General features: G+C 34.0%; 4 protein-coding genes across 4 annotated transcripts; all 4 read right to left on the bottom strand.

Moving 5' to 3' along the window:
• Positions 1-559: 559 nt before the first annotated feature.
• LOC101259093 (uncharacterized) lies at positions 560-2731 on the bottom strand. The gene has a single exon (XM_010314076.4). It carries the CDS (start codon positions 1821-1823, stop codon positions 873-875), a length of 951 nt encoding a protein of 316 aa, XP_010312378.2. The 5' UTR covers positions 1824-2731; the 3' UTR covers positions 560-872.
• Positions 2732-3304: 573 nt separating this feature from the next.
• LOC101258505 (uncharacterized) lies at positions 3305-10774 on the bottom strand. The gene is made up of 9 exons (XM_004248975.5): positions 10394-10774; positions 9629-10296; positions 8770-8846; positions 8444-8612; positions 8235-8323; positions 7931-8095; positions 7683-7760; positions 4688-4791; positions 3305-3849 (listed from the first exon to the last, which is right to left on the bottom strand). The coding sequence occupies exons 2-9, from the start codon at positions 10272-10274 to the stop codon at positions 3744-3746; spliced, it is 1434 nt and encodes a 477-aa protein (XP_004249023.1). The 5' UTR covers positions 10275-10296; positions 10394-10774; the 3' UTR covers positions 3305-3743.
• A 2944-nt stretch (positions 10775-13718) lies between these two features.
• On the bottom strand, positions 13719-16580 carry LOC101258800 (uncharacterized). Its single transcript, XM_004248976.5, has 5 exons — positions 16251-16580; positions 16001-16093; positions 15348-15473; positions 14892-15056; positions 13719-14248 (listed from the first exon to the last, which is right to left on the bottom strand). Exons 1-5 carry the CDS (start codon positions 16485-16487, stop codon positions 13889-13891), a joined length of 981 nt encoding a protein of 326 aa, XP_004249024.1. The 5' UTR covers positions 16488-16580; the 3' UTR covers positions 13719-13888.
• Positions 16581-17305: 725 nt separating this feature from the next.
• LOC101257817 (protein PIN-LIKES 6) lies at positions 17306-22667 on the bottom strand. Its single transcript, XM_004248972.5, has 11 exons — positions 22419-22667; positions 21437-21849; positions 21078-21157; positions 20868-20992; positions 20331-20452; positions 19754-19963; positions 19550-19624; positions 18804-18904; positions 18190-18242; positions 17863-18057; positions 17306-17725 (listed from the first exon to the last, which is right to left on the bottom strand). The coding sequence occupies exons 2-11, from the start codon at positions 21626-21628 to the stop codon at positions 17604-17606; spliced, it is 1275 nt and encodes a 424-aa protein (XP_004249020.1). The 5' UTR covers positions 21629-21849; positions 22419-22667; the 3' UTR covers positions 17306-17603.
• Between the last annotated feature and the right edge of the window lie 1338 nt (positions 22668-24005).

The following is a 24005-nucleotide window of genomic DNA, read 5'->3' as shown; positions in this document are numbered from 1 at the left end:
GATACGAAATCACAAAAGCACTTTATCGCCCAATGGGGGTACCTGTCAATAATGATTATGGTGGAGCAATAAATATTCTTTCATCCTGAATCAAGATGTCTCAAATTCAAGTCCCCTTGATACGAAATTACAGAAGCACTTTATTGCCCAATGTGGGTACCTACAATAATGATTGTGGTGGAGTAGTAAGTACTCTTTCATCCTTAATTAAGATGTCTCGAATTCAAATCCCCTTGAATACGAAATCACAGAAGCACTTTATCGCCGAATGCGAGTACCTATCAATAATAGTTGTGATGAAGTAACAAGTACTCTTTCATCCTTAATCAAGATATCTCGAATTCAAGTCCCCTTCGATACGAAATCACAAGAGCACTTTATCCCCCAATGTAGATACCGGACACCAGGTGAGAAATAAAGCACTATGCAATTGTACTTTTTAACCTGAAACTTCCATGGACAGCTTAAAACCAACAAAAAGCAAATGACATTTACTGAAACACAATCATCTTACTTTAGATGTGATATCTTTGGTGTCAGCAAAGAATTCATAATAAGCTAAAAAAGAAAAAACTATCAAAATATTTTATTTCTTGTCAATGAATTGTACAAACTTTGATCACAATGAACTCTAACAAATGCTAAAAGAATAAATGCACACCCATAACAAACCACCACAAATATGAATGGCTAATGTGAAAGCTAAAAGATTATTGTGTTTATACAATAACCATGTTACTATTCACATTGCTATCATAAACCTCTACTAAATAATTGAATAAAGCAACACCAAGAAAAAGCAGTGTGGTTGGAAGAATATATAACATCAACAAAACAAGAATGTGAACCAGAGCTTGTGCAGATTGGAAAAATTAGGGTCTGTACTCAGTTTCTAGTGTAGGTTGCGTTCGTGTTACCGTAGCAGCCGGTGCTTTTGTGCTTCCGACTTTCGTCATTTGTAACGATTCTCCAACCTCTGTAGCCCTCTCCATTTGTTGCATTTTCTTCTTCTGTTTGTACTTGCTTGCACACACTATCAAAAGACCTAAAAGAAACATCAATAATAGTCCTCCTACTATCGAACCAACAATTATCCACACTTTCGACTTGTTCTTCTTTCCGTTATGATGAATTGTGGGCGTCTCTGTTGGAGGAGATGGAGCAGGAGCAATTGACTCGGTCACAATAGAGAAATGTCCTTGTTGAAAGGTTGTGCATGTGTTATCCGACAGAACATTGCTGAAATTCAGAGACCCTTGTAAGTCAATTGAAACGCACTTTGGAGATGATCCGACAGGCAATGGCTTGACATCTGAAAATCTTATAGAAATGGGCTGACCGGAAGCGTTGATATCCAACTCAGGCAAGTTGGTTGCGGCCAAGTTTGATGCATCATAAGCAAGAAGACCCAATACAGGAGCTAAGTACATGTAGCCAGATAAGTTGTAATAGGTTGAAGAAAAATTGCCTAAATTTTGGTAGACCAGAACAAGCCTCTCAACGAAAGGCTGTTCAACAACACCAACAGGTATATCGAACTCTTTATACATTGCAAATCCTCGATTCCTTAAGCTCCCACTCCTAAGCCTCAATCCAGACACCTTAATCCCTGTCAAATTGGAGGGGACATTTCCATCATAGATAACACCTGTTCTAATTCTCGGGCTATCAAATGCACGGTAAGCATAATCCTGGAGGAGTGCATCTAGTGCTCGCGCAGCCCCCGTAGAAATCTCAGTTAACTGAGAGCTACCTAATCGCGGCAACCAAAACAGCCACATTATAAGGTGAAGCATCGTGAGACTTCCAAGAAGTCTCATCATGCTTCACAACTTCGTTAACTCACACTGCAGATCCACAAGTCACAACAATGTCAATCCGCAAACAACACCTTCTTATTCTCGACAACAATATTGACTATTGCTTGCTTCCAAGCACCAAAACTAACCAACTAAACCTTACAATAATCCCCAAAAATTGTCACAATTTATACACTGATAGAGTTCTCAGATCCAAAATGAACCCAGAAAACGAAAAAACGAAAAAACGAAAACTCTAGCACTTTATTATCTCAATCAAACTTGAGGTTCACACTTTATGTACTTTAAATTCATTGAAGAATCTGATAACGGTAACAGTATGAAAAAAGCAAAGTAGACTTGATACTTTTAAACCCGTTGAAAAGGTCGATAATTGCAAACACTTTCTGTGGTAATTCTTGCTCAAAAGTTGACTGGAGTCAAATAATGAACTTAATCCCCCTTAAACCAACTCAGATCCATCAATTTACTAACCAATTCCTAAACCCTTAAAAACAATTTTTAGCAATTTTGAATGATTTTTCACAGGAAAAAAATAATGCAAACTCCTTATTCCGTTTCAATGATAAAATGAAAGTTTACCAGGATTGAAATTGACATCAAACACTTCAGTTGATACCAGAGAAGAATATAGCTCAGACAGCACAAGTTGGCATTGTACAAAAAATGGGGTTTACAAAAATATGAGGAATTACTTCAAATCCAAGTTGGCATTGTTTGAAAAAGTTGGTATTTAGAAGAAAAAAAACAAGAAAAGGATGAATGAGTTAGGTATGAAAGAGCATGAAAAACAAAGGAAAATGGAGAAGATGAAGAAGTGGTGTGAGAGGAGGAGAGAGAGAGGAGAAGTAGTAAAGTGAATGCCAAGAGACAAAAAGGAGAAGAAACAGTGGGATGAAATGTGGAAAAGGGTTAGTAGTCCCCATGTAGTCTATTTAATATCATTAAAATTAAATTAATTTAGAATACTATATAAATCATAATCTTTCTTATATTAATATGATAAAAAAATTATATTTTAAAATATCAATAATAATTGAACATTAATAAATAAAGCGTGATAAGTAAAAAGTAAAATAAAATTATGGTATACTCCATGATTGAGCTGTGAATTCCACAAAAAAAAAATGATACTCCATATCTGTTTTTTGCAAAAAATAAACTCGGTACTAAATTTTCTAATGATTGAGAAGAGTAATATTATATTTCCAATTAAATATGAGATACTCTATACAATTAATGTGTGTGCTGTATACCTATATACTTTATTGTTACTACTTCTATGTAGACATTTGGTTTAATTATATAATATTTGCGGTGGTGACAAAAGGAGAACAGAATTTCATGCGACAAATTTAGAGATTTTTGGAAGAATAAATCATAGGTTGAACAAACTTCAATCATATGAAACCCGAAAATAAAAATTGAACTTAACCGAATGTTTATGCACTGCGGATATGACTTAAATGATGGTCCCAAAAATCTTCGAGCCAACCAAGACTATGCTTTTTTCCAAAAGATGCCAGCTTGTTTTTACATATAGGCACAAATAAGCATTTTTCTGTATAGGTTTGTTTAGGGGATGAAACCTAACTGGCCATGGGGATAAAAAGATATATATATATCTGACTACAACACTATTTTCATACATTGTACACTTGACAATTCTGTGGATTAATAGACTGATACAAACATTTTCTCCGAGCAAACGTATGAACAATAGCCTGCTCCATGTGTGGAACTGTGTATAAACAATGGCCTGCGTTGAGCCAATTAGACAACTTTCAGGAGCAAACAGATCAGGATTCTGAAATAAGTGTGTCAATAGGCTTTCTTTCCATGGATGGGGGGGGTTCAGCTATAGCTGCTTTTAGTGAAGTTGGCAGCTTTTGAAGAGACTCGCTCTCATCGACAATTATTTCTTCAGAATAACTGGAAAAAGAGACTAGTTGAACCGTCACCAAATGATTTTAGATCGGCAGGTTTTACTAAAGACCTGCACAGAGGGCACGTCCTTTCCCTCTCGAACCTGGCAGTACAAATAAAAGCCATCAAGCAACCAAAGAATCACATTTTACGTAAGCCTACTGTGATGAAGAATAAATTAACCAAAAAAGGCAATGTTCCTAATTCTCTTTCAAGAGAACTATTCCATGCTTGTTCTTTAGGCATGAAATAGGACAAAGAGGAAACAAGAAGTTATTCAGAATAAGCAGAAAGCACAATTGCGATATGTTAATTTGCAACATGAAAAGTCAACAGAAAATGGGTCAACCAAAAACAACGGCAAGGAAGATGCCATCCTATTTCATTCCATAATAGATAAGATCATTTCACAGTCAATCTAACTTTGATATAGAAGTATAACAATATAGCCTCTATTAAAGACCCCCCCCCCCTCTCTTCCGACAGTAAGGTTGAGGGTTCGAGCCACTGAAGGATCTAATCCGGAAAGGGCAATTGTTGGCTCCAGGGATGAAGGATGAAGTTTATCATATCAAAGAAGAAACACATCATACATCTACTTTTGCTGGAGTATTTCTATCCAGTAAAAATTGATAAAACTAAATCATCCTTTTGCTTGGGTCAGAGGAAAGATCCTAGCCTTAGGCATAATAAAGTCCATTACCAATTCAAGGTTGAATAACCTCAATGAAACTGAAGAAAGGGATATCAAATACTGCTTGTCTATGGTTCATATGCTATTTGCAATCTTATGTTATTCATGTTGTCTCATTACTACTGTAGGTGAGAAACGAGAGAAGGGAGATAACTTCATTTTAACAAAAGGTTACTTCCAGAACACATGGCTCATGCTTAAAGTGAGTCAAAGCACAAATGGCTGAAGAGAAGTGCAGATAACTTACCATTCAGACACACAGTCTTCACAGAATATATGTTTACAACGTAGTAAGATTGGTGTATGCATTTTCTCCTGGCAAATAGCACAGAGATCCCCAGCAGCATTGACCTGAAATTAATGATATTGTCCTAGAGCTTCAGTAAGCACTTAAAGAAAACAATTCAGTTAATAAGTCCAATATTTGCTGAAAACTTTTTACAAGGATTATTATTGATTTCTCATCTTAAAAAGACCGTTACAGCTCTGGTAGCTCTTTTTTCTTTTAATGACAAGGGAAACCAGCAGCTGCTACCCTTTGGGTGCACACAGAAAAAAACCCCGCTCCTATGCAATTGCTCGCAAACAACACAAGAGAGGTACCCCACACTAGGCAAGCCTGATGCGATGAGCTCGACCCAGAAGGCAAACCCCTTGCTTTCGCTGGCAAGGGGTTTCAAACTTGAAACCTCCAACATGGAAGTCCCATACCCAAACCACTGGGCCACCCTAAAGGACACAACTCTAGCTTTTGCCCAACTCAATTCAAGTGCACTTGAATTATTCCAACACCACATCATGTACTAAACAGTATACTCTTTCTTAAAAAAATAGCTTCTACGATACAAAAGTTACTCCAAATTTCACATTCGAGGTATTTTCTTTTTCTTTTGTTTCTTAATTTTTCTTTTCAATAAGCTAACACTTAAAGTCCTCCGTGGAGCTTCCCAAACATGTAAATATCAGTGTTTGCACAGAACTCTAACCAATTTGCAAGGCACCAAAAGGTTAGGATGAATAAGGACTTGCTCCTCCCAACCAAGCCCGAGAATTGGTAAGGATGTACGCAGGTGAACATGCTTTCTTCTTTTTGTGTGAGAGAGTAGACAACTAACCAATCAAAATATAGGTAAGAAGATAAACCTGCTGCTGTAACTTGTTATAGGCAGCGAAATCCACAACATGAATGATAAAAGCTAATCCCAGTTAAGAGGCATATCTTGTTTAACACAATCAGATCACGTGAATTGGCACGAAGACCACACTATATCCCATATAAGAGAAAGAATACCATGACGTTATAATATTTTACTGAACAGGGGGAGAGCTTCAAGGATTTGACCAAATGATCTGACCAGATTATCAACCAGCTGTAAAAACCTGAACTTCCAATCAAAATTATTTAAAACGTGTACAGCTCAATGGCTAGTACAGTTTCAAGTGTGAAAATTGAAAATTCGCATCAATAAATAATTTATTTTTTAGAAATTTGCATCAATGTTTTCTATTAAGTATCTAAGCATATAGAGAGATGATGTCCTAAATTCAATAAATAATTCAAATAAGTAAATGTCTCACACAGATGTGTACAGCCTAATTCTACTCCTACATGTAATATTAATAAGGTGTGTCCTCTTCATACAAATATAAAACTAAGATGTAAAGATCAGTATTATAATGATATCACGTTTCCCAACCTTCACAGGGATGATAAAGGAAATTACCATCCGAGGTAGGAGAAGATTGGTTAAGCTATAGCTGGTCATGGGAAGTATAGAGAAACTAAAATCCAATTCTCAACACTACATTACCAGCAATTAAAATGTAAAGATTATAGATTGTTTTATAACTTGTATACTCATAGACTATAAAATTCTGATAATTTTGTAAGTGACAATATTTATTCAAAATATGTCAATACTTTTTAGAAATATTTGTTATTACTATTATTATTATCTAAGATGAGCTTAACGGAGCAGCACGGTCATTGAGGATTCAAATAGCGACCACAACTTGCTTGGGATTGAAGCATAAATGCAGTTGCTAATGTCGGTGTCAGAGTCGACTTATCTGCAGAGATGTCAGGTAAACCTATTCGCTATAGCTAGATTTGATGGGCCCATACAGAGTGACTAAGTGTCGTAGCTCAGATTTGACCATGAGATCTCCAAGTAATTATTTCTATACATTAACCATTCAGCCATCCTCTTATGGACACAATAATTGCCTATTGATAATCTTTCTTTTATTCATTTTTTTTTAGAAGGTAAAATTCCAATTGATAATCTTTCTTTTCATGATAAACATCGAGCACGCTCCTAATCTAAGAACGACCACCATAAAATAAATTATTTTAAGTGTTTGACCATCTCATACTCATCTAAAAGTGTGCACCAGCAAAATAAAAAATAATATATATATATATAAATACACACACACACATTATATATGGGCGACTGCACCAGCAAAAATAAAATAGAATGGGTGTGTGCACCAGCAATAGAGTATGTTTCTGCAATCATTGGGATGTATAATGCATTTATGAGCAGTAGTGAGTATATACTTCATCACTTTTCCTTCAAAGGGAAAATATCAACACACTCTCCAAGGAAATTCTCAAAAATACATAATTAAAGCAAATGGCTTCCAATAAAATGACGAGGAGCAAGGGATGAACTGCATTTATTTTCATTCTGGTACAGTAGGGAATCTCACAAGCACCCAATATACTAATTAAAAACAACCATACTAGAGTAAGATTTTCTTCCCCATACACTCAAAATGAAACTTGTCCAGTAAACAACACAGGAAATCTCTCAAACACCCAATATGCTAATTAAAAACAACCATACTATAATTAGATTTTCAGCATATACTCAAAATGAAACTTGTCCAGTAAACAACGCAGCAATCTGGAACTTTCCCACAGAGAAGAAATTAATATGTGGATCAGAGTTAGATATTCAAACTGTGATTCCTCAAAGGCAGAAAAATACACCAAATCACCATATGATAGGTTTCTAAGTTTGAAATTATTGTGTTTGAGAACAAAAAAATCGGACTTTGGATAATCGAGTTCTATGTTGCCTTATGAGCTTCTCTTATATAATTTGTCTTTGCCATGAGCAGTAGAAGAGGAAAATTGTGTTACTTATCAAAAAGCAGATGAAGCCCATCTTAAGCAACTTAGAAAAAAGTACTTTTTACTATTTTTGTTTATTAAAAGAACAAACCCATATTACCTGTTCAGAAGTCGCATATACTCCATAATGAATCTCCTTACGTGACAACGCCTTTAAAGCTGTGAAGAAGGATTGGACCTACAGAATATGAAGGTAGGATCAAATGAAAAAATAGGTTAGAACAATGACAATGTTGACCCTCAAAATTTAGAAAGATCAGGATACTGCATTCTCGAAAACAGAACGATTAAGATACCGAAGGACAACGAATACATGGAAGAAAATACAGATTTATTGGAAAAATATACCTTCTCGACAACAGAAGTGAGCTTGAAAGTTAGATACAGCCCGGTCATTAATGATGAAAAGAGGCTTCCGTACTCCTTGTTCAAAAAGAAACGATACCAAACTGGAGCTGGCAGCAAAGCACGATACAGCAGTAAAAGATACTCAACCAAAGTTAACAATTGACCCTGTACAGAAAATGACTTATCAGAAAGCTTCTTTTTTACCTATTTATACACATCAATAGCAGTATTGCCCAGAGCAAGAAAGAGATAATGCCTATTGAGTAAACGACAGGGTGATTAAATCTATCTAAACTGCTATCACCTGCCTACGGTAGTTCCGGCCCCTGCTATTCTTGTAATACATCAGAAGAAAACATTTGAAAACCATTGCCGCCTGGCGGACCAAAGTATCTATCAAGGAAAACAAAGCGAAAGAAGTCAACTCCGTGACATCTTTTCAAACTATTCACACATGAGAATCCAGATGCTGAGCAAGAGATATCTAATTAGGACAACTTCACAAGAACACACCGTTCACCATGATCATGAAGATGGCATGCCAAAAAGGAGGTATGGCCTTTGGTGGAAGCATCAACAACGGAGACAAAAGATCGTCATTTCGGTACCACCAATAAAACCCAAATAAATAACTGCTGAACAGAATACATATGCCGATCAGAATAGAGATTTTCCTCTCACCCTGCAAGGAAGAAGAAGATCAATAATTTCATTGCTAATTAGTATGAGAAAAGTATCAAGAGGAAAAGGCTGGAAGAATAATCAGCATATCAGTTCCTTCTATTCTTTTTTGTTTTTCGCTTGTAGAGGATTGGTGCTGTGAGGGCATTTTACATCACCTTAAGTGCAGTCTGCTTCTTTACAATATCATTTGACTTGAACATGACAGCAGCAATCAAAATTGTAACAAAAAAACCTGTGGGTTCATGCACAAACCAAAGAGCAATCTTGAGAAATACTAACTTATAAAATTTATGGTAAAGCACAGTAACCCTCAAAGATGCAAAACAAGAAAAATCTATAGCCATCATAACTTCCAATAGGAAAAAGGAACAGTACGTAGATACCATCACTGTCCCCCCCCCCCCTCCTCCCCAATAAACACGGACGGAGGGAAAAAAGGACACATGATGAGAGGACAAGGATGGACAGAGGGGAGAGAAGTGATTTGCATAGTCATTCCACTTGAATGTAAAAGAAAAAACAAAGAAGACAACCAGTACTAAAACAAATTATCAATACAATACAACTCATGTTAGTATAAATTGGTCAAAAATACTAAAAAGTCGCATTAACTATCCAAGATAAGTAGCAGTCTAACGGATAAAGTATTCATGCGGCCATATATGTATCGTTTCTTAGTAAAGTACAAGCGTTCAATCCGCAAACCGTACGACTTTAATGTTGTCAAATGTGAAATGCATAGAAAAAACACCTGATCCTCTTCAGCATTAACTGCAGAGACAATATTGTGGCAACACAATAGCAATGAAAAGGCTCTAGCTACTTGAGAGTCAAAAGAATAATGGAAAACCCAAGCAAGCATCATTAATTACATGAAACAGTCAAAAGTACAAGCAAGAACTATGATGAACAGTTTCAAGTGAAAATCTCTTAGTTACCACGGAGATTACCTTGCAAGCAAGAACTATGATGAACAGTTTCAAGTGAAAATCTCTTAGTTACCACGGAGATTACCTTGCAAATGTTGCCGAATGAAAACAATCAACAAAAGCAAAGAGAACGGAATAATTTGCTCAATCCACCTGGCCGCTTGCTGTATATCATATCTTTGGTAAGAAGACTCCCTATTATTAACACCAGCACCATCCGTAGTCCCTGTCTCCGTATTTCCATTCACCTGCTGAGTAACTCCATCTCCCGCCCCTCTATCACTCAATTGACTCTCCAATGCTCCAACTGAAGCTGCAGACGCCGACCTCGAAATCGTCCTCCCAAAAACTTCATTTTCTCCATCCCCTTCCCTCAGAGTTCCACCAACAGCTGGTGATGGCACTACATTCCCAACTCTATCATGTTCCTGCTCACCGGCACCAATAATCCTAATTGAAACTTCCCCAGAGCCACCCGGAGAAGCTGGAGATGTCCCAGCATCATCCAAACGAGGCTGAAATTGACTATTTATCAAACTATCCGTTTCTGTATGACTTGATCTTGTCCTTAAAATTCCAGAATATTCCAACAACGTCGATAACGGAGAACGAAACAAATTGGCAGCCGATAATTGTACTCCATGCCTTCTAGAATTACTACCAATATTATTACTCGTTGATGAAATACCTCTCTGAGCGTCCGAATTTGCACCGGACGCTTCCATCCGCATCGCCCTAACCCTAGACCCAACCCTAAAAAACCAAAAAAAATTAAAAATAAATCAAAAAACTTAAAAAAAAAAAACAAAACGAAATGAACCATATAATCATAAAAAACAAAAAAACTCACCTTCGATATGGAAACGCCGTGGAAGAATTTACACGATCAAACGGAGAACGATTCCTTCAGGAAATGCGAATCAACAAAACCAAATCAAACACTTAATCCATACTATTTGAGGGAAGAAAATGAAGAACAATCAGTCAACGCGGCGAATCAACAGTGCTTCACAAGAAAAAAACGAAAGATGAAGAAATCAATGAAATTGAAAATGCAATGTAGGGATGATAATGAAGACGACAGGAGGGGTGGGTGAAATTTGCGGTAATGGTGGTGGGGTGGGTGAGGGTGTGGGTAGCGGTAGGGTGGGGGTGGGGGGTGGGGGGTGGGGGGCTATGTGACCTTTTGGGCTCTCTTCGTTTCTGGTTGTCTGAAAAAGTGATGCGTGCCGAAAGAAGAAGAGAGAGCTAAGACAATCAACCGTCAAAAACACTTTCGCCAACAGTTTCGGGTTCGAGTCCTATAAAATTAATATTAAATATTTTATTTGTAATATGTTATCTTTTTGTTTAAATTTAAATTAATAGTATATTTGATATTGCTGAAAATAATTTATTTTTAAAAATAATTTTTAAGAAAAATATATTTTTTTAAAATAAACTTATATTTGATTATTCGTTTGAAAAATATTTTTGATAAAATTGCATTTGATTAATTTTATAAAAAAGTAGTTTTGAAAGTAAAATTACAAAATCGGATAACTATTAATGTACTTTAATATTAAGACTATTTTATAGGAAGAAATTATTTTAAATATTTATTATAAAAAAATAATTGAACTTTTATTTTTATCATGTTAAAATATGTACAAATTCAAATTTATACTATAGTACTTTTTCGGGAGGGATTGAAATCTTTAATTGTTAACTTTTTTAACCTTGCAAAAAAAATTGTTATTGTTTTTGTTCAAATTCTATAAAATTAAACGTAAAATAATATGTAAATATAAAATAATAATATATAAATGTAAAATAAAATATAAAATTTATTATATAAAATAAAAATAAAAATTCTTATATATATATATATATATATGTACAAAAGAGAGATATTTTAGTCTTGAGAGAAATATTTTTTTTTATTCTACTTTTTTTTAAGAAGTAAAAATTTTTAGTTTCTTTCTACCAACAAAAACTTGATTTTACCTCCGGTTAAAAGCACTTTATTGAATTGTCAAACACGTAATTATCAAATAAAGTGCTTCCTTTTTTTCTTCAAAATGAGTGATTATGACCTCCCAACAACGATGTTAATTCATAAATCAAATTTAGTTGGTCTATAATGAGGATATTGATATTGAATGGAAAAACGAATTTAAAATATCTTCACAAAAGTTTTTTTTTTATTTGAACTTTTACGATCATTGTGAACGAATTAATTTATGCACACCTTGATATGGTATGAAGTTTAAGAAACTAAAAAAAAAAATTCAATGTTAAGATCATAAATTAAAGTTATGTCAAAATATATTAAATATCATTTAATCTAATGATCATGTGAAAAGTTAAAATTTAAATGCTAATTAAAAAAAATATTATTTTTTTTAAAATAAAAAAACTAAAATGAACAGAAAGACTTTTTTTTATACATTACTAGATAACTTTATTCATCAATATTAAAACAGATAAGAACAATCATATAATTTTTTTATCTTTGCATAATATAAATAAAAATGAAAGTCATCATGGCTAAATATAAGTTATAGTTCCATCTTTACAAGTTGGTCTAAAGTGTAAAATATTTAAAAAAAAATATTCATGTGGTTGGTGGAAAATTAATGGGTTTATTAGTTTTTTTGTAACGACATAAGTTAATAGTTGGTGGAAAATGAATTATAAGTTAGGCATTTCCATTTGAGTAATGTTAGGTTATTTAATTCCTTATATAGTTAAAAAGATTTTCAATATCTTAGATGGATTGCCTAGTCTTAATTAAAGCCTAAACCTAAAATTGATCTTAGATGTTTGATAGGAGAACAACATGTTGCATTTCGACTTTATCACTATTTTTAAAAAAAAATTAAACTTAAATAACATACATCAAAGAAGCTAATAAAATAATACTAAAGAGTATATAAAAAAATAAGAAAGAAACTTAATATAACATATCAAAAAGAGGAACAATAACCATAACCAACTAATGTGCCAATAACGAGGAATAACAAAGGTTGTATAATAGGTCAATTACCATACAAATTTTACTATCATCGGTAAAATATGAGAATCGGGCAACAGATACAATGCATCAACATATCTTACTGAAAGATAAGACATCACTCACTTGCCTACTAACATTCTCATAGTTACTAAGAGATATAACATAGGTAGGAGCTTTCGAATAATACAAATAAGTGTAATACATAAACATGATCCTTAACATGACGTTAATTGACTATTATGATTTTTCATTTTAGGTGTGCACAAGTAGGCACTTAAACTTGTATAAACTTGAACAAATAGACACATTTGTTCTACATGACACCCTACATGAAACTTTTGTGTCCTATTTTATTATGTCATGTAGAACATGAGCGTGTACTTATTCAATTTTATACAAATTTAAGGGTCTAATTATGCATACTCAAAATTGAAAGACATAGTTATCCGTTGAAACCAAGTTAAGGGTCATGTTTATTCATTATATTATACAAAATACAATAAAACTAATGAGCATATGAAATAAATAGTAAATTACTATTCTATTGTACAACAAGTGGGGCATTGGCCTTCGCAGAATTAATGTTTGTGCTCGTTGGTTTCATTATTATTAAATTATGTCAAATTAATTTGATTTCACGATATAAAATTTAGGTATAATACAGAAATATGTCTTTTAACTTAACTTTATAATATTTATGTCCTTCTAATTTTGAGTGTACACAAGTAAACACTTAAATTTGTATAAAATTGAAGAAGTAGACATACACGTCCTACATGACATTAAACACAAGTTTTCATGTAGGATGCAACATAAGACAAATGTGTTAAATTTATTTAATTTTATATTAAATTTAAGTGTCTATTTATACACAGTCAAAAAAGATAGATACAAACTGAAACCAAATTAAATAACATATTTATATATTGACTATTTGACAAATATAGCCAAGTAACAACCCATTATATCCTTGTATATTATTAAAAAAATTCATTATATTTTACCAACCAATAATGAGAAACCAATAATGAGAATTAGAAAAATCATCAAGGGACATTAAATATATAATTTTCTTAAATTTTTTTTAAAGAAGTTTTACCTAACAGATTCTTTCAACGTATCATTTCTAGATCCAAGGGTATGAAGATGCCCTATCAACAGAAGATATGTATCACACTTTTGATAGTGAAATATCGGTTGCTTTAGTATTAAATGATTTTCTTAATAGATGTGTCAAAAATCGACCAAATACAAAGGACAAGAAAGAAATAATACTTGGACAAAATATTAAGGATGAAAGAGAAAAAAAACATGATTGGCACTTGGAGGAGCAACATAGTTAGATCATCATTTTCTTGTCAAATCTTTCCCCTTTGAAGAAGTAGTTGTTGATATTTCTTCATTTGTATTTACTTGTTGTGAACCAAGAGTTGTTAAATTTGTGAATGATGAGTTTCTTGATGGTGATGAATGATGAATTGATTTAGGTGATAATGGAGGTGAAACAGAGAGCATTCTTGAAACAGCAGGTATTGGTGAAACTTCTGTTACTTCTTCAAATCCTTCATCTAAATACACAACATCTTGCATTGTTAGTTGATGGTACTCAACAATCTCCCTTAAGATGAGATTCTCACGAGCGTATACTGAATTCTCGTGTGCTAGACGAGCCTTCTCTGCTAATAGTGTCTCGAGTTGTAGCCGTATCTGAAATATTGCACCAAAACAAAGAAACATGATTAATTGATCGGAATGTATGTACAGTAGATAACGAACCCCCTTGATGCAAGTCCTACTTTATGTTGTTTGTTCACATAATGTACCTAAACAAGTCCCTAACTTAATCTCTATTATGTTCTTGTTTTTGACATGATGGTCAGAAACACACCTAAAAAATATCACTTTTTTGCGAGTCTCATACTTCAACTATTCATTGTTTTCTAAACCTACGTAAACTAGCACTCTTTTTGTATTAAAACACACATTGATGTTGAGTTGGCCAAATATTTGTTCTCTATAAACAACAGGCACGGGTAGACCAACTCTACATCTAGGTGAGTTTTAATACAAAGAGAGTGATAGTTGAGGTATGAACCTCGTGAAAAAGATGAAACTCACGGAAGGGTATGAAGTCTGCATTCAGGTGAGTTTTAATACAAAGGGAGTGATAGTTGAGGTATGAAATTCGCGGAAAGGTGATAGTTTTACGTGCGTCTAACTCTATGTTTTAACAGGCTGAATTCAAGATTGCTAGTGCAGTTATCACAGTAGAGAACTTGTACGATAAAATGGAGGTTTACGAAGATGAAATCAGAACAAAATTAGTAGTAATAGTTGAAAAAAGAAGTACCATGTCATCATCTGCAGGGTTGTCTCCCTTCTCACGAGCCTCTCGAAGCATTTTATTTTCTTCTTCCAGCTGAGAGCTACGTTGCTTCGCGAAAGCAAGATCAGCTTTAACTGTCTTTAACTCTCGTAGTAGCAGTTTCGCTTTTGCTGCAGTTGCCATTGCCACCTGAAACCAAAAAAACAGGACAACAATGCATTTGATCACCAGCAAGGAAATATTACCAACAAAATTTCAATCTTTCGTTGTACATATAATATTTTCACATCCTTAATGTCAGTGACAAAGCTAGAAATTACGCTAAGGATATTCAAAACTTTAGTATATATCTCTAATAAGTTGTTTTTAACTTTTTCAACGAAGGGTCTTCAAGTGACCATCATTGGGTAAATGTAGCTATGCCACTGATTAATGTTACAAGGACGACATCATATATCATCACACAAGTTGCCACCTTACGTCGCGAGAAGCTTTTAATTGATCTTCATGAACAGTTTGTGTTTGTGGCCGAGTTGTTTGCATCTGCCATGGGTTACGTCCGTTGGAGACATGATCTTGCGACGTCTCAAGAATTGTACGTCCTTCCTGAAATTCAAGAAAAAATAATTATGTTGATGCAGAGCATGTATCTGATAAGAGAAAAACAGAGAAACCATATACTATTCTGGTGAAAATCAACTTCAATACTCATAACCTAAAATCTATATTGCTCTGACTCTTCATGAATGATATTGTTTTCGTGTCTCATCCTCCAAAAATGCTTGTATTAGTGCGGTAAATCTTTTTGAGAATCCGAGCAATAGAACATGATGATTTTGAAGAGGATGATTAGATAGGAAGCTCATGAACCAAAACACTAAGTTTCATATATGCTTTTCCTTGCATATTCTCACGAAAGGAGTCGAAGCCAGAAATTCTGAGTATTCGTTCTTTTTGAAGAAGCAAGAATGTCACACCTAACACTTATGTCAAGGGAATTTAACAATTTGTATATATACATAAAAGAGTTTATATTTACACAATTTAATTTCGGAGATTCAATTGAACCCCTTCACACCACGTAGCTCCGCCCCTCGAAAGGGGGAAGAAAAAAGTAGGGCTAAAATAATCACCTGACTTTCTTCAAGAATGTCTTTGCCTTTCCTTGCTAAAACTCCCCAAAATCCATTTGCCTCATTTTCACTATATCCATTCGAAAGAGCATCCTGATTTTGATCCATCAATATACAATTAATCAATTGCTACCTCAAAATTTATCAAACACGATTTCAAAAAATCAGGCAAATTTGCTTCAATTGTTAAACATTATTCGTGAATCGTATCAAACATTTTGAAAAAAAAAAAAAAGTGATTATGAAGGACCTGAGAAGCACGACGATTATGAGCGACTGAGGCTCTAATGGCTTGAGCAGCGAGAGACGAAGAGGAAGAAGAGGAAGAGGAAGAAAAAGGATCTCCGGGGGAACGGGAAGTAGCAGTTTCATGATGAAATGTGGAGGATCTAGAGATCCCCTGTTTCGGTTCCGCCGGTGAACGGAAAATGCTTTCTTCCTGAAAAGTGGAGGATCGGCTGATCCCCTGCTTCCTTCTGTAAGCCATTTCTTCAAATTTGTCAAAAAACTTGAAGAAATATTTGGAAGAAAAAAAAAGTCAAAAATGGGATTTGGATCAAATAGTGAAGAAAAAGAATGTGCGTATAACGTCTCTAACTAACTTTCCTCCTTTTAAGTTGACACTATGAAGCATTTTAAAGTTATTAATTACGTAATCTTAACTATTCCATTAAAAAAGAGATTTTCTTTTTAATTATGCATATTAAAGTTTTAGATAGTTAATTAACTTTGAAAAAAATTGTTTTTATTGCTCATTACAACTCCTAAAAAAAAGTTTTATGTCAAATCTACCGATAGGTTTATTATAATATATGTAAGAGATTTTTGAAAATAAAGTAGAGATTTTTGTAGGATTATTTTATTCGTTTCAAATAATAAGAAGTTAGTGTTTGAACCATTAAACAGTTCACTATCTCATTAATCACCTATGTGAAATTTTTGTCGTCCCGTATTTAGCACTTGATGTGTGAACAATATAATTTTTAGAGACCCCAACTTTGAGTAAGCTCGGTGCTTGATTTTTCGGGACCCAACATTGAATGAACCCTGTACTTAAGAATCTAATGCGTGGACAATTTAATTTTTGGAGAACCCAACATTGAGTAAGATGAGTCCTCTGATACCATGTCAAATTAGATCTTAGGCCTAACTCACATTTCAAAAGATAGCTCAAGAGAAGAAGAATTATCTAAATCTTATATGAAATTCACCCATCTCATCAATCATCAACGTGATTTTTGACATTCTTTTAAGGAGGTATTGATTTTTCTGATAACTCAGAAGAAGTTGTATTCTGCTTAAAAGTGCCACAAACAATCCCATTTACTTATTCTTATTCACATGAACATAAAGCCTCTCATCTTTTGTCTTTCACCAAATGCTCCTTTGACATAAGCCAGTTTCAAAGTAGCATAAGCTTGGTATATAATAGAAGAAACCAAGAACAGATAGATGTAGTAGATATACAATTCCTACGTATAATCGATACATCTCCTCTCCCTCTGATTACAAACAATGATCAGCTTTTCGACAAGAATAAAAAGCTTCCCATCCGATATCTCGTTTTTACCTTCTCTGTAGCAACAGTATTGATCCTAACAACTTAAAAGAGTATGTTGAGGTAGAGGATGATCCATCCAGCCATAGAGATCACAGCAAATATATGAACCCAAAACAAGATTGAAGCTGCCTCCTTCCCACACCCTCTCAAGTTGGCAACCGCACCTGTCCAGCGTAAAATTTTTATCAAAACAGCACATTTCAAATACAGAGAGGATAAAGTAAAAGATGAAAATGTGTCTATGGCAGAGTCATTTCCCATTGGAAGTCGTATGTCTGACATGTTATGGAAGGTATTTTACCAGCAAGTATGGATGTGGGCATTGAATACTGAAGAAGAAGAACGAATCTGAACATTTTATCATCAGCAGGAAGGAAGCCAAGCTTATCAGCTAACATGACAATACTGAGTCCAGTTGGAGGAACCAAACACAACCGTGCAAACACAATCGCAACAGTTGTCTTAAGACCAATTTTTGAACTTCCAGGTCCTGGCCCTGCAGAGATTCAAATATCAAGGCAGTAAATGGGAGCACCTACGAATTAAACATACTCAGTGAATAACAAGATTTACCACAAAAAAATGACGAAAAATAAAGTTCAAAGGAAGACAAAGAATTGTTACTTACCGTCAACGAGATTGCCTCCTAAGGCCAACAATATGCAGGGAATCATGGCATCCCTGATAACAAGAAATAGGACAACATTTAATCAACATTTACATATGAAAACATTTCCACCAGTAGACTGGAAGAATAGTATTATTGCATATGTCAATTCAGCCAAGTCAAAATATTCTATTACAACAGAAATAAATAAAAGCAGATACGCGAATCCAATTCTTTAGCAATAAATGCTGATGTACGCTATCACAAAAGGAATATGTATCATGTACTGACATAAGAAATCTAAAGGCAGACTCTTAAGCAGGGTGGAGCCAGCCTGTAGTCAGGAGTTCAGATGAACCCCCTTCGCAAAAATTATACCATTTATTCATGATTAAAATCATTTTTTATATAGTAGATATCAAACCCTCTTCGACTAGTTCGTATATTTACTTCTTCAGATTCTGAACCCCCGAGTAAAAATCCTGGCTCCACCACTGCAATTTAAGGCGGCGTGCTGCAGGACCATTAGGTGACATGTCTCATCTATTTCAGTAACTGGAAAGGATAATATTTTACATATGCTGAATGGCATTTATGTTGATCTTTAACTTATTCCACAATGGAATAAAACTTACCCAAGAATTAAACAGCTGTCAGTGAAGAAGTAAAGTGGAGCATCAGAAGTAAAGATGAGGCGTTTCAGGACCGGCACACATCCTATGATAATCGCTATGATCTGTTGAGAGAACACACAATTTAGCAACTGTCACAATAGTTGTTCTAATTGACAATCTACTAAAAAAAGTGCTCTAATAGACAGCTATATAAGTGAACTATGCATGCCACCTTCTCCTTGGCCCCCAAAAATATCCCACAACTCAAGTCTTTTAATCAGAAGAACAGTTTTTTTTAATAGGTTGAAGAACAGTTGAAACATTTATGCAGAGTATTTTGCTCTTGATATCTCAAAATTACTCGAATAAATGTCCACAGCAACCGTATACACGTACGCGATTAACACATCAGCAGGTTGGCAATTCAAAGGAAAGTCTTAATATATCAACTCGGGAAAGACATATGTAATGAGTTTGATTGACAAAGGAGTAAGAATCATAGTTCAGATAAGGTCATAATATCTCTTATATTCCTTAAAATCCCGCGAGAAAGCATTGCCTAAAATGAAATATAAAGCCTTCTCAAGCACGTGACATAACATCAGTTGACAAAATAGTCTGAATGGAAGTTTGCGTACTAAAAAACCACAGGATAAAGGAGAGAGATGATTCATTATATAATTTATCTCAGTGTAGCATTTATAAGATAGAGCACGCAGGTCAATGAAACTGCATATATGGATCCATCCCAAGATTATTGAACTTACAGAAGCTATAATGGGAGGTTGAATAAGTTGCTTGAGCTTCAGTGTCTCATAGAGAAATTTAAAGAACTGTTTAACCTGTAAGCAAAGTGATGAACAGTCAAACACCAGTATTAGAATACTATTAAAGGGATTACTATTTCTACCTCATGACACCTCAAACTATGAGTAAAGACGCAAATAATCTAAGCATAGAACGTCTCTCACCTTTTCTTTATTTGAACTACTAGAGTCGGCTGGTGCAACATTTGTTGCAAGTAATGGAACTTGCTCTGCAGAACTACCTGATGGATGACTCGGTAATCTTTCTTTGTTAGGAACCTTGATAGGAAGGTTTGCATCTTCAACATCGAAGGAACCTTCAGGAGGAGGTGAGAGCATTTGGAATACAAAGGTGTAGAGGATAATTGCACCAACCTACACACATTTATCAAATAGTACTTTTATTAGCTAAAGCAATTTTTGAAGTTCAAAGAGGTTAGCAGATACCTCTCTACATTTTCAAGTTTCATGTAAAATTCTGTATTAGGTGCCGGATTTCCATGCAAAGGTGCGCTTTTTATTTTTTTAGTCAGGAGGCGAGAGGATGGGGGTTTAAAACAGAAAAACCAGAGTGGAAAGGAATTACCATTGGCTGGTCAAGCAGTAAGGCAAAATCAGAATTTTAAGTTGGGCCAATGCAAAAACAAACAGTAGCGGTAAAACATACAAAGTGCTAAAAAATTATATTAATCTAAACGGTTGACATTGAATACGAAAACATTAACTCTGAACTCTTACATACCCACTGTCCAAAAGAGATGTATGCATTTCCATCTCGCGCACATATCTCAGAGTCACCAAAAGGATTTGATGGGTCACGACATAACGCAGCTATCAGAACAAGTGGAACATTTCCTATGTTCCCTGCATAACACAGAAATGGAAAAAACATGAGCTAACGAATCTGGCAGTGGACTCCAGATGCCAAGTCATTAAATAGAATAAATATTTAAGAGTTAAAATGCGCTTTCATGTAGAATTCAAAGTGATAAATAAGCTATCAGTCGTGCTAAACACAATAAGATACTCCATGTTTGGCATGTTTTAACAATGCCACGTGTGATGTGTAGCAGCCACAGTTGTTGTAATAAGGAAACATTCAAGAACTAACTGAATAATTCAACTTATATTCCACCTATCAAGTTAAGTCAACTCATACCGCTACATAGAGAAGTTTCACTGTTTAAGATACTGTAATTTGCATTGTATAGAAAATCAAACAGACTTCAGAAAATAAGTGATTCATAACTATGAAGCTAGCTATAAATGGAACACTTACCAATGCCAATCTGTATAATGGTAAACTTGAAATAAGGGTATGGCGGACGGACTATCGTAGCAACAATTAAACCAATAATAGAACCAAATATGGTGGCCAAAACAATGTTAACAGGGATGAACCACCTGATACAGTGAAGAACATCAGTTGAAAATAGTATAGAATGGGCACTGCAGTACAAAATAAGCACAAATCAAATGTAATCCTTACCACTGAAGCAATTTCTCATACGTAATGGCTTGTCCAAGTTGAGAGAATATCAAGCATGGCAGCAAAAGTGAAAACACCAACTGCATGAAACCATGTCATAGTATCTATTAGAGATACACAAAAGCTAAATCTTACTACTTTTGCCATTAGGGACTGCAAACATGTCGCATCTCACGTAAAACTGAATTGATGATTATGTTACAATCCATATTAAGAAAAATTGAAATTGATAACTTCATAACATCTATCAGAAAGATATTTGAGGACTCCATCAAGCTAATTCCTATTTCAGGATTGAACAATGAACAGTCAGTGGAGATTATTCTTAAACAAGACTTATCATATAAAAAAGTACTGACCCCATTTAAAAGCTTCCGTCCATTTGCTGGAAGAATATTGACATACTTGGAGGCCATCAAAAATCCCAAGAAGCATAGTGTAAACACTTTCGCAATCGGTAAAACAGCAATCTTAATCGACGTGATGAAAGACTGTCCTCCTCGTTGCGGTTCTGTCAGAACACTAAAAAGAATCCTCGACACCCTATCCATCTTTTCTACCTACTAACAGCTTCCCTCAGGCGAAACTCTATCAATCCAAAGTCGCGAAAACTTTCCCTTTTCAGTCTTGAAGGTCCTGATGTTCTTGTTCAGAAAGATCCCAGAAACCAAACAATTCCAAAAGATTGCACTTTTATCTAGCTTACAGTTCAAAAATTCAAAAAAGTTCAAATCTTTGACAAGCAGCACTCAACTTCTCCTTAGCTCCCTTTCTGCACGATTACGAAAGGAAGCTCCAATTATTATCAAATCCAAAATGCTATATTCAAGTTAGTTGACACAGCAATAAAAGACAACTTATAACAATTTTCTACAAGAACTGTGAATATAAGGTATTGCAGGTATAAAAGGGGTTTTCAGATTCACAAAGTACAACAACAACAAACCCAGCGTAATCCCACAGATGGGGTCTAAAACAACCTAGAAAGACCTCCTCCCAAACAAACTTCAGATACACAAAGAAAACAACAAAGCTCAAAACTTCAAACTCATTTCAGAAATCCCATAACTGCCAAAAAAAAAAGCAGCTACTCCCAAGAACCAAAAGATTCCTTTTTTTTCACCCCCAAACTCCAAGAACCAGAAATTTTCAACAAAATAAACTTGATGGTATCCAGCAAAACAACAAAAATATGGTAAGTCATTAACCAGATAATCAAGAAACCTCACAAAATGTCTAAAATGCAAATACACAACGTATACGTTTAGAATATGTAAACGTGAGTTTATTCATCATAACAACTTGAACCCAAAAAGAAACAGAAAAAGACTAAGAACTAACCAATAACTGTCTCTCAGAGAGCTAAAATCTGAGTAAAGTTTATTACTTTTTTGCTTTTTTCCCACTTCTCTTTTCACTTTAATATGAACAAAACCCAGGTTTAGAAGAACCTGAAAAATATTTAATAATGATAGTTTTCAGGAAAATAATTGTTATTTTGTATCTATTTATATTATACTACCCCATAGCCCCCCCACACCCTACCCCCACCCAAGATTGGATCTTTCCCGAAAACTACTCTGTTTTGCTGTCCCAATACAGAGTAGAAATTTCACAACATGTTGGAAACTTCCCCATCTCCCCCCACCCACCCCCACCCCCACAAAAACCCCCACACCCAAGATTGGATCTTTTTTAGCTATTCTTTGGACACGAATAAGTATTTTTGTAATATTTTGCGGGATTAGATTTTGAAATTTATATTTTGGCATAAATTTTTGTTAAAAATTGTGTTGGAGATTTAATTTTTATGTTTTATAAAAATAAAATAGTTGAGATTGATACCTAAATATATAACTTCACTTTCCATATAAAAAAAATCATTTTGGAAACAAAACTTAGTACTAGTATATATTTATTTATTTTTTCAAATTTTATATTTTTTTATGACCAAATGGTCCTTGGTTATGTGAATGTACCATATTAACCCTATGCATTTGCACGTTTTTTTGGTACTTACAAAATAAACGCTTTGGCTTGCGTCTACAAGATTTACCTTTTTCTTACCTTTTTACGTGGCACTAAAATACAATATTTTAAAAAAGAAAATGAAAATTGAGACAAAATTCCAAAACGGCAAAAGAATTTGGAATTTATAAAAAAAAAAAAGGCTAAATGACCAAGAAATTTGGTCATAATTTGATTAAAAAATTAAAAATTATAATTTTTAATTTTAAAATAAAATAATTTGTTTTCTATTTTTTAGTTAAAAGATATATAAATTAAAAGAATAAAAATATTTTTTAGAATAAAATTACATTAAAAATTATCTTTAGTCAAATTTTGACCAAATTTTCTGGTTAAAATAATTATTTTTAAAAAAAAAGTAAGGTTCACAAAATGAGAGGAACCCAAGTAATAAGAAGGTTTCTGTGCCTTCATCTAAAATAAAGTGGACACCTTATTACATATTTTTTTCGTAAACATCAAAATAATGATAAGTAAAATATTAAGAAAGTGTTTAATTATGAGATATTATATCACAGTATAAAACTATGAGATGTAATTAATATTTGAATATATGATTTTAAGTTGATTTCATATCATGTGATGTGATTTTATATTCTCTAAAAATCATGATATGAGAATTTTATATCATGATTTGAGATACTTTTAATACGAAAATTGATCCACACGTTTATATTTTGTTAATTAAATAACTTCATATTTATATCTACTAATAATTTATTTCATATGTAAATAAAATTTATAATGACATCATTACTTTTGTAAATTTATTATTCTCACTGACATAAAATTTATTACTCTCACCAACATATAGTTTCTTTAACTCAATTAACCGATTATTGACTAATAAATTTGTTCTCTTTATTTACTCTAACACCTAATTTATTACTTCTACCATTT

Source organism: Solanum lycopersicum, chromosome 10, assembly GCF_036512215.1.
Source record: "Solanum lycopersicum chromosome 10, SLM_r2.1".
In the NCBI taxonomy this organism is placed as follows: domain Eukaryota; kingdom Viridiplantae; phylum Streptophyta; class Magnoliopsida; order Solanales; family Solanaceae; genus Solanum; species Solanum lycopersicum.
Note: the sequence above shows the minus strand (reverse complement) of the source record. Positions and strands in the feature narration are given on the sequence as shown.

Excerpts from the sequence above, each read along its gene's own strand:
- LOC101259093 (XM_010314076.4), bottom strand. The coding sequence starts at position 1,823 with ATGATGAGACTTCTTGGAAGTCTCACGATGCTTCACCTTATAATGTGG.
- LOC101258800 (XM_004248976.5), bottom strand. The coding sequence starts at position 16,487 with ATGGCTTACAGAAGGAAGCAGGGGATCAGCCGATCCTCCACTTTTCAG. Across the intron at positions 16,094-16,250 it reads ATAATCGTCGTGCTTCTCAG|GATGCTCTTTCGAATGGATA; the intron begins GTCCTTCATAAT and ends GATCAAAATCAG. Across the intron at positions 15,474-16,000 it reads ACATTCTTGAAGAAAGTCAG|GAAGGACGTACAATTCTTGA; the intron begins GTGATTATTTTA and ends CTTGAATTTCAG.
- LOC101257817 (XM_004248972.5), bottom strand. The coding sequence starts at position 21,628 with ATGGATAGGGTGTCGAGGATTCTTTTTAGTGTTCTGACAGAACCGCAA. Across the intron at positions 19,964-20,330 it reads ACATCTCTTTTGGACAGTGG|GTTGGTGCAATTATCCTCTA; the intron begins GTATGTAAGAGT and ends AAATGTGTGTAG. Across the intron at positions 19,625-19,753 it reads GTAGTTCAAATAAAGAAAAG|GTTAAACAGTTCTTTAAATT; the intron begins GTGAGAGACGTT and ends CTTTGCTTACAG.
- LOC101258505 (XM_004248975.5), bottom strand. The coding sequence starts at position 10,274 with ATGCGGATGGAAGCGTCCGGTGCAAATTCGGACGCTCAGAGAGGTATT. Across the intron at positions 8,847-9,628 it reads CATTCGGCAACATTTGCAAG|GTTTTTTTGTTACAATTTTG; the intron begins GTAATCTCCGTG and ends ATGAACCCACAG. Across the intron at positions 3,850-4,687 it reads GAAGACTGTGTGTCTGAATG|GTTCGAGAGGGAAAGGACGT; the intron begins GTAAGTTATCTG and ends TTGTACTGCCAG.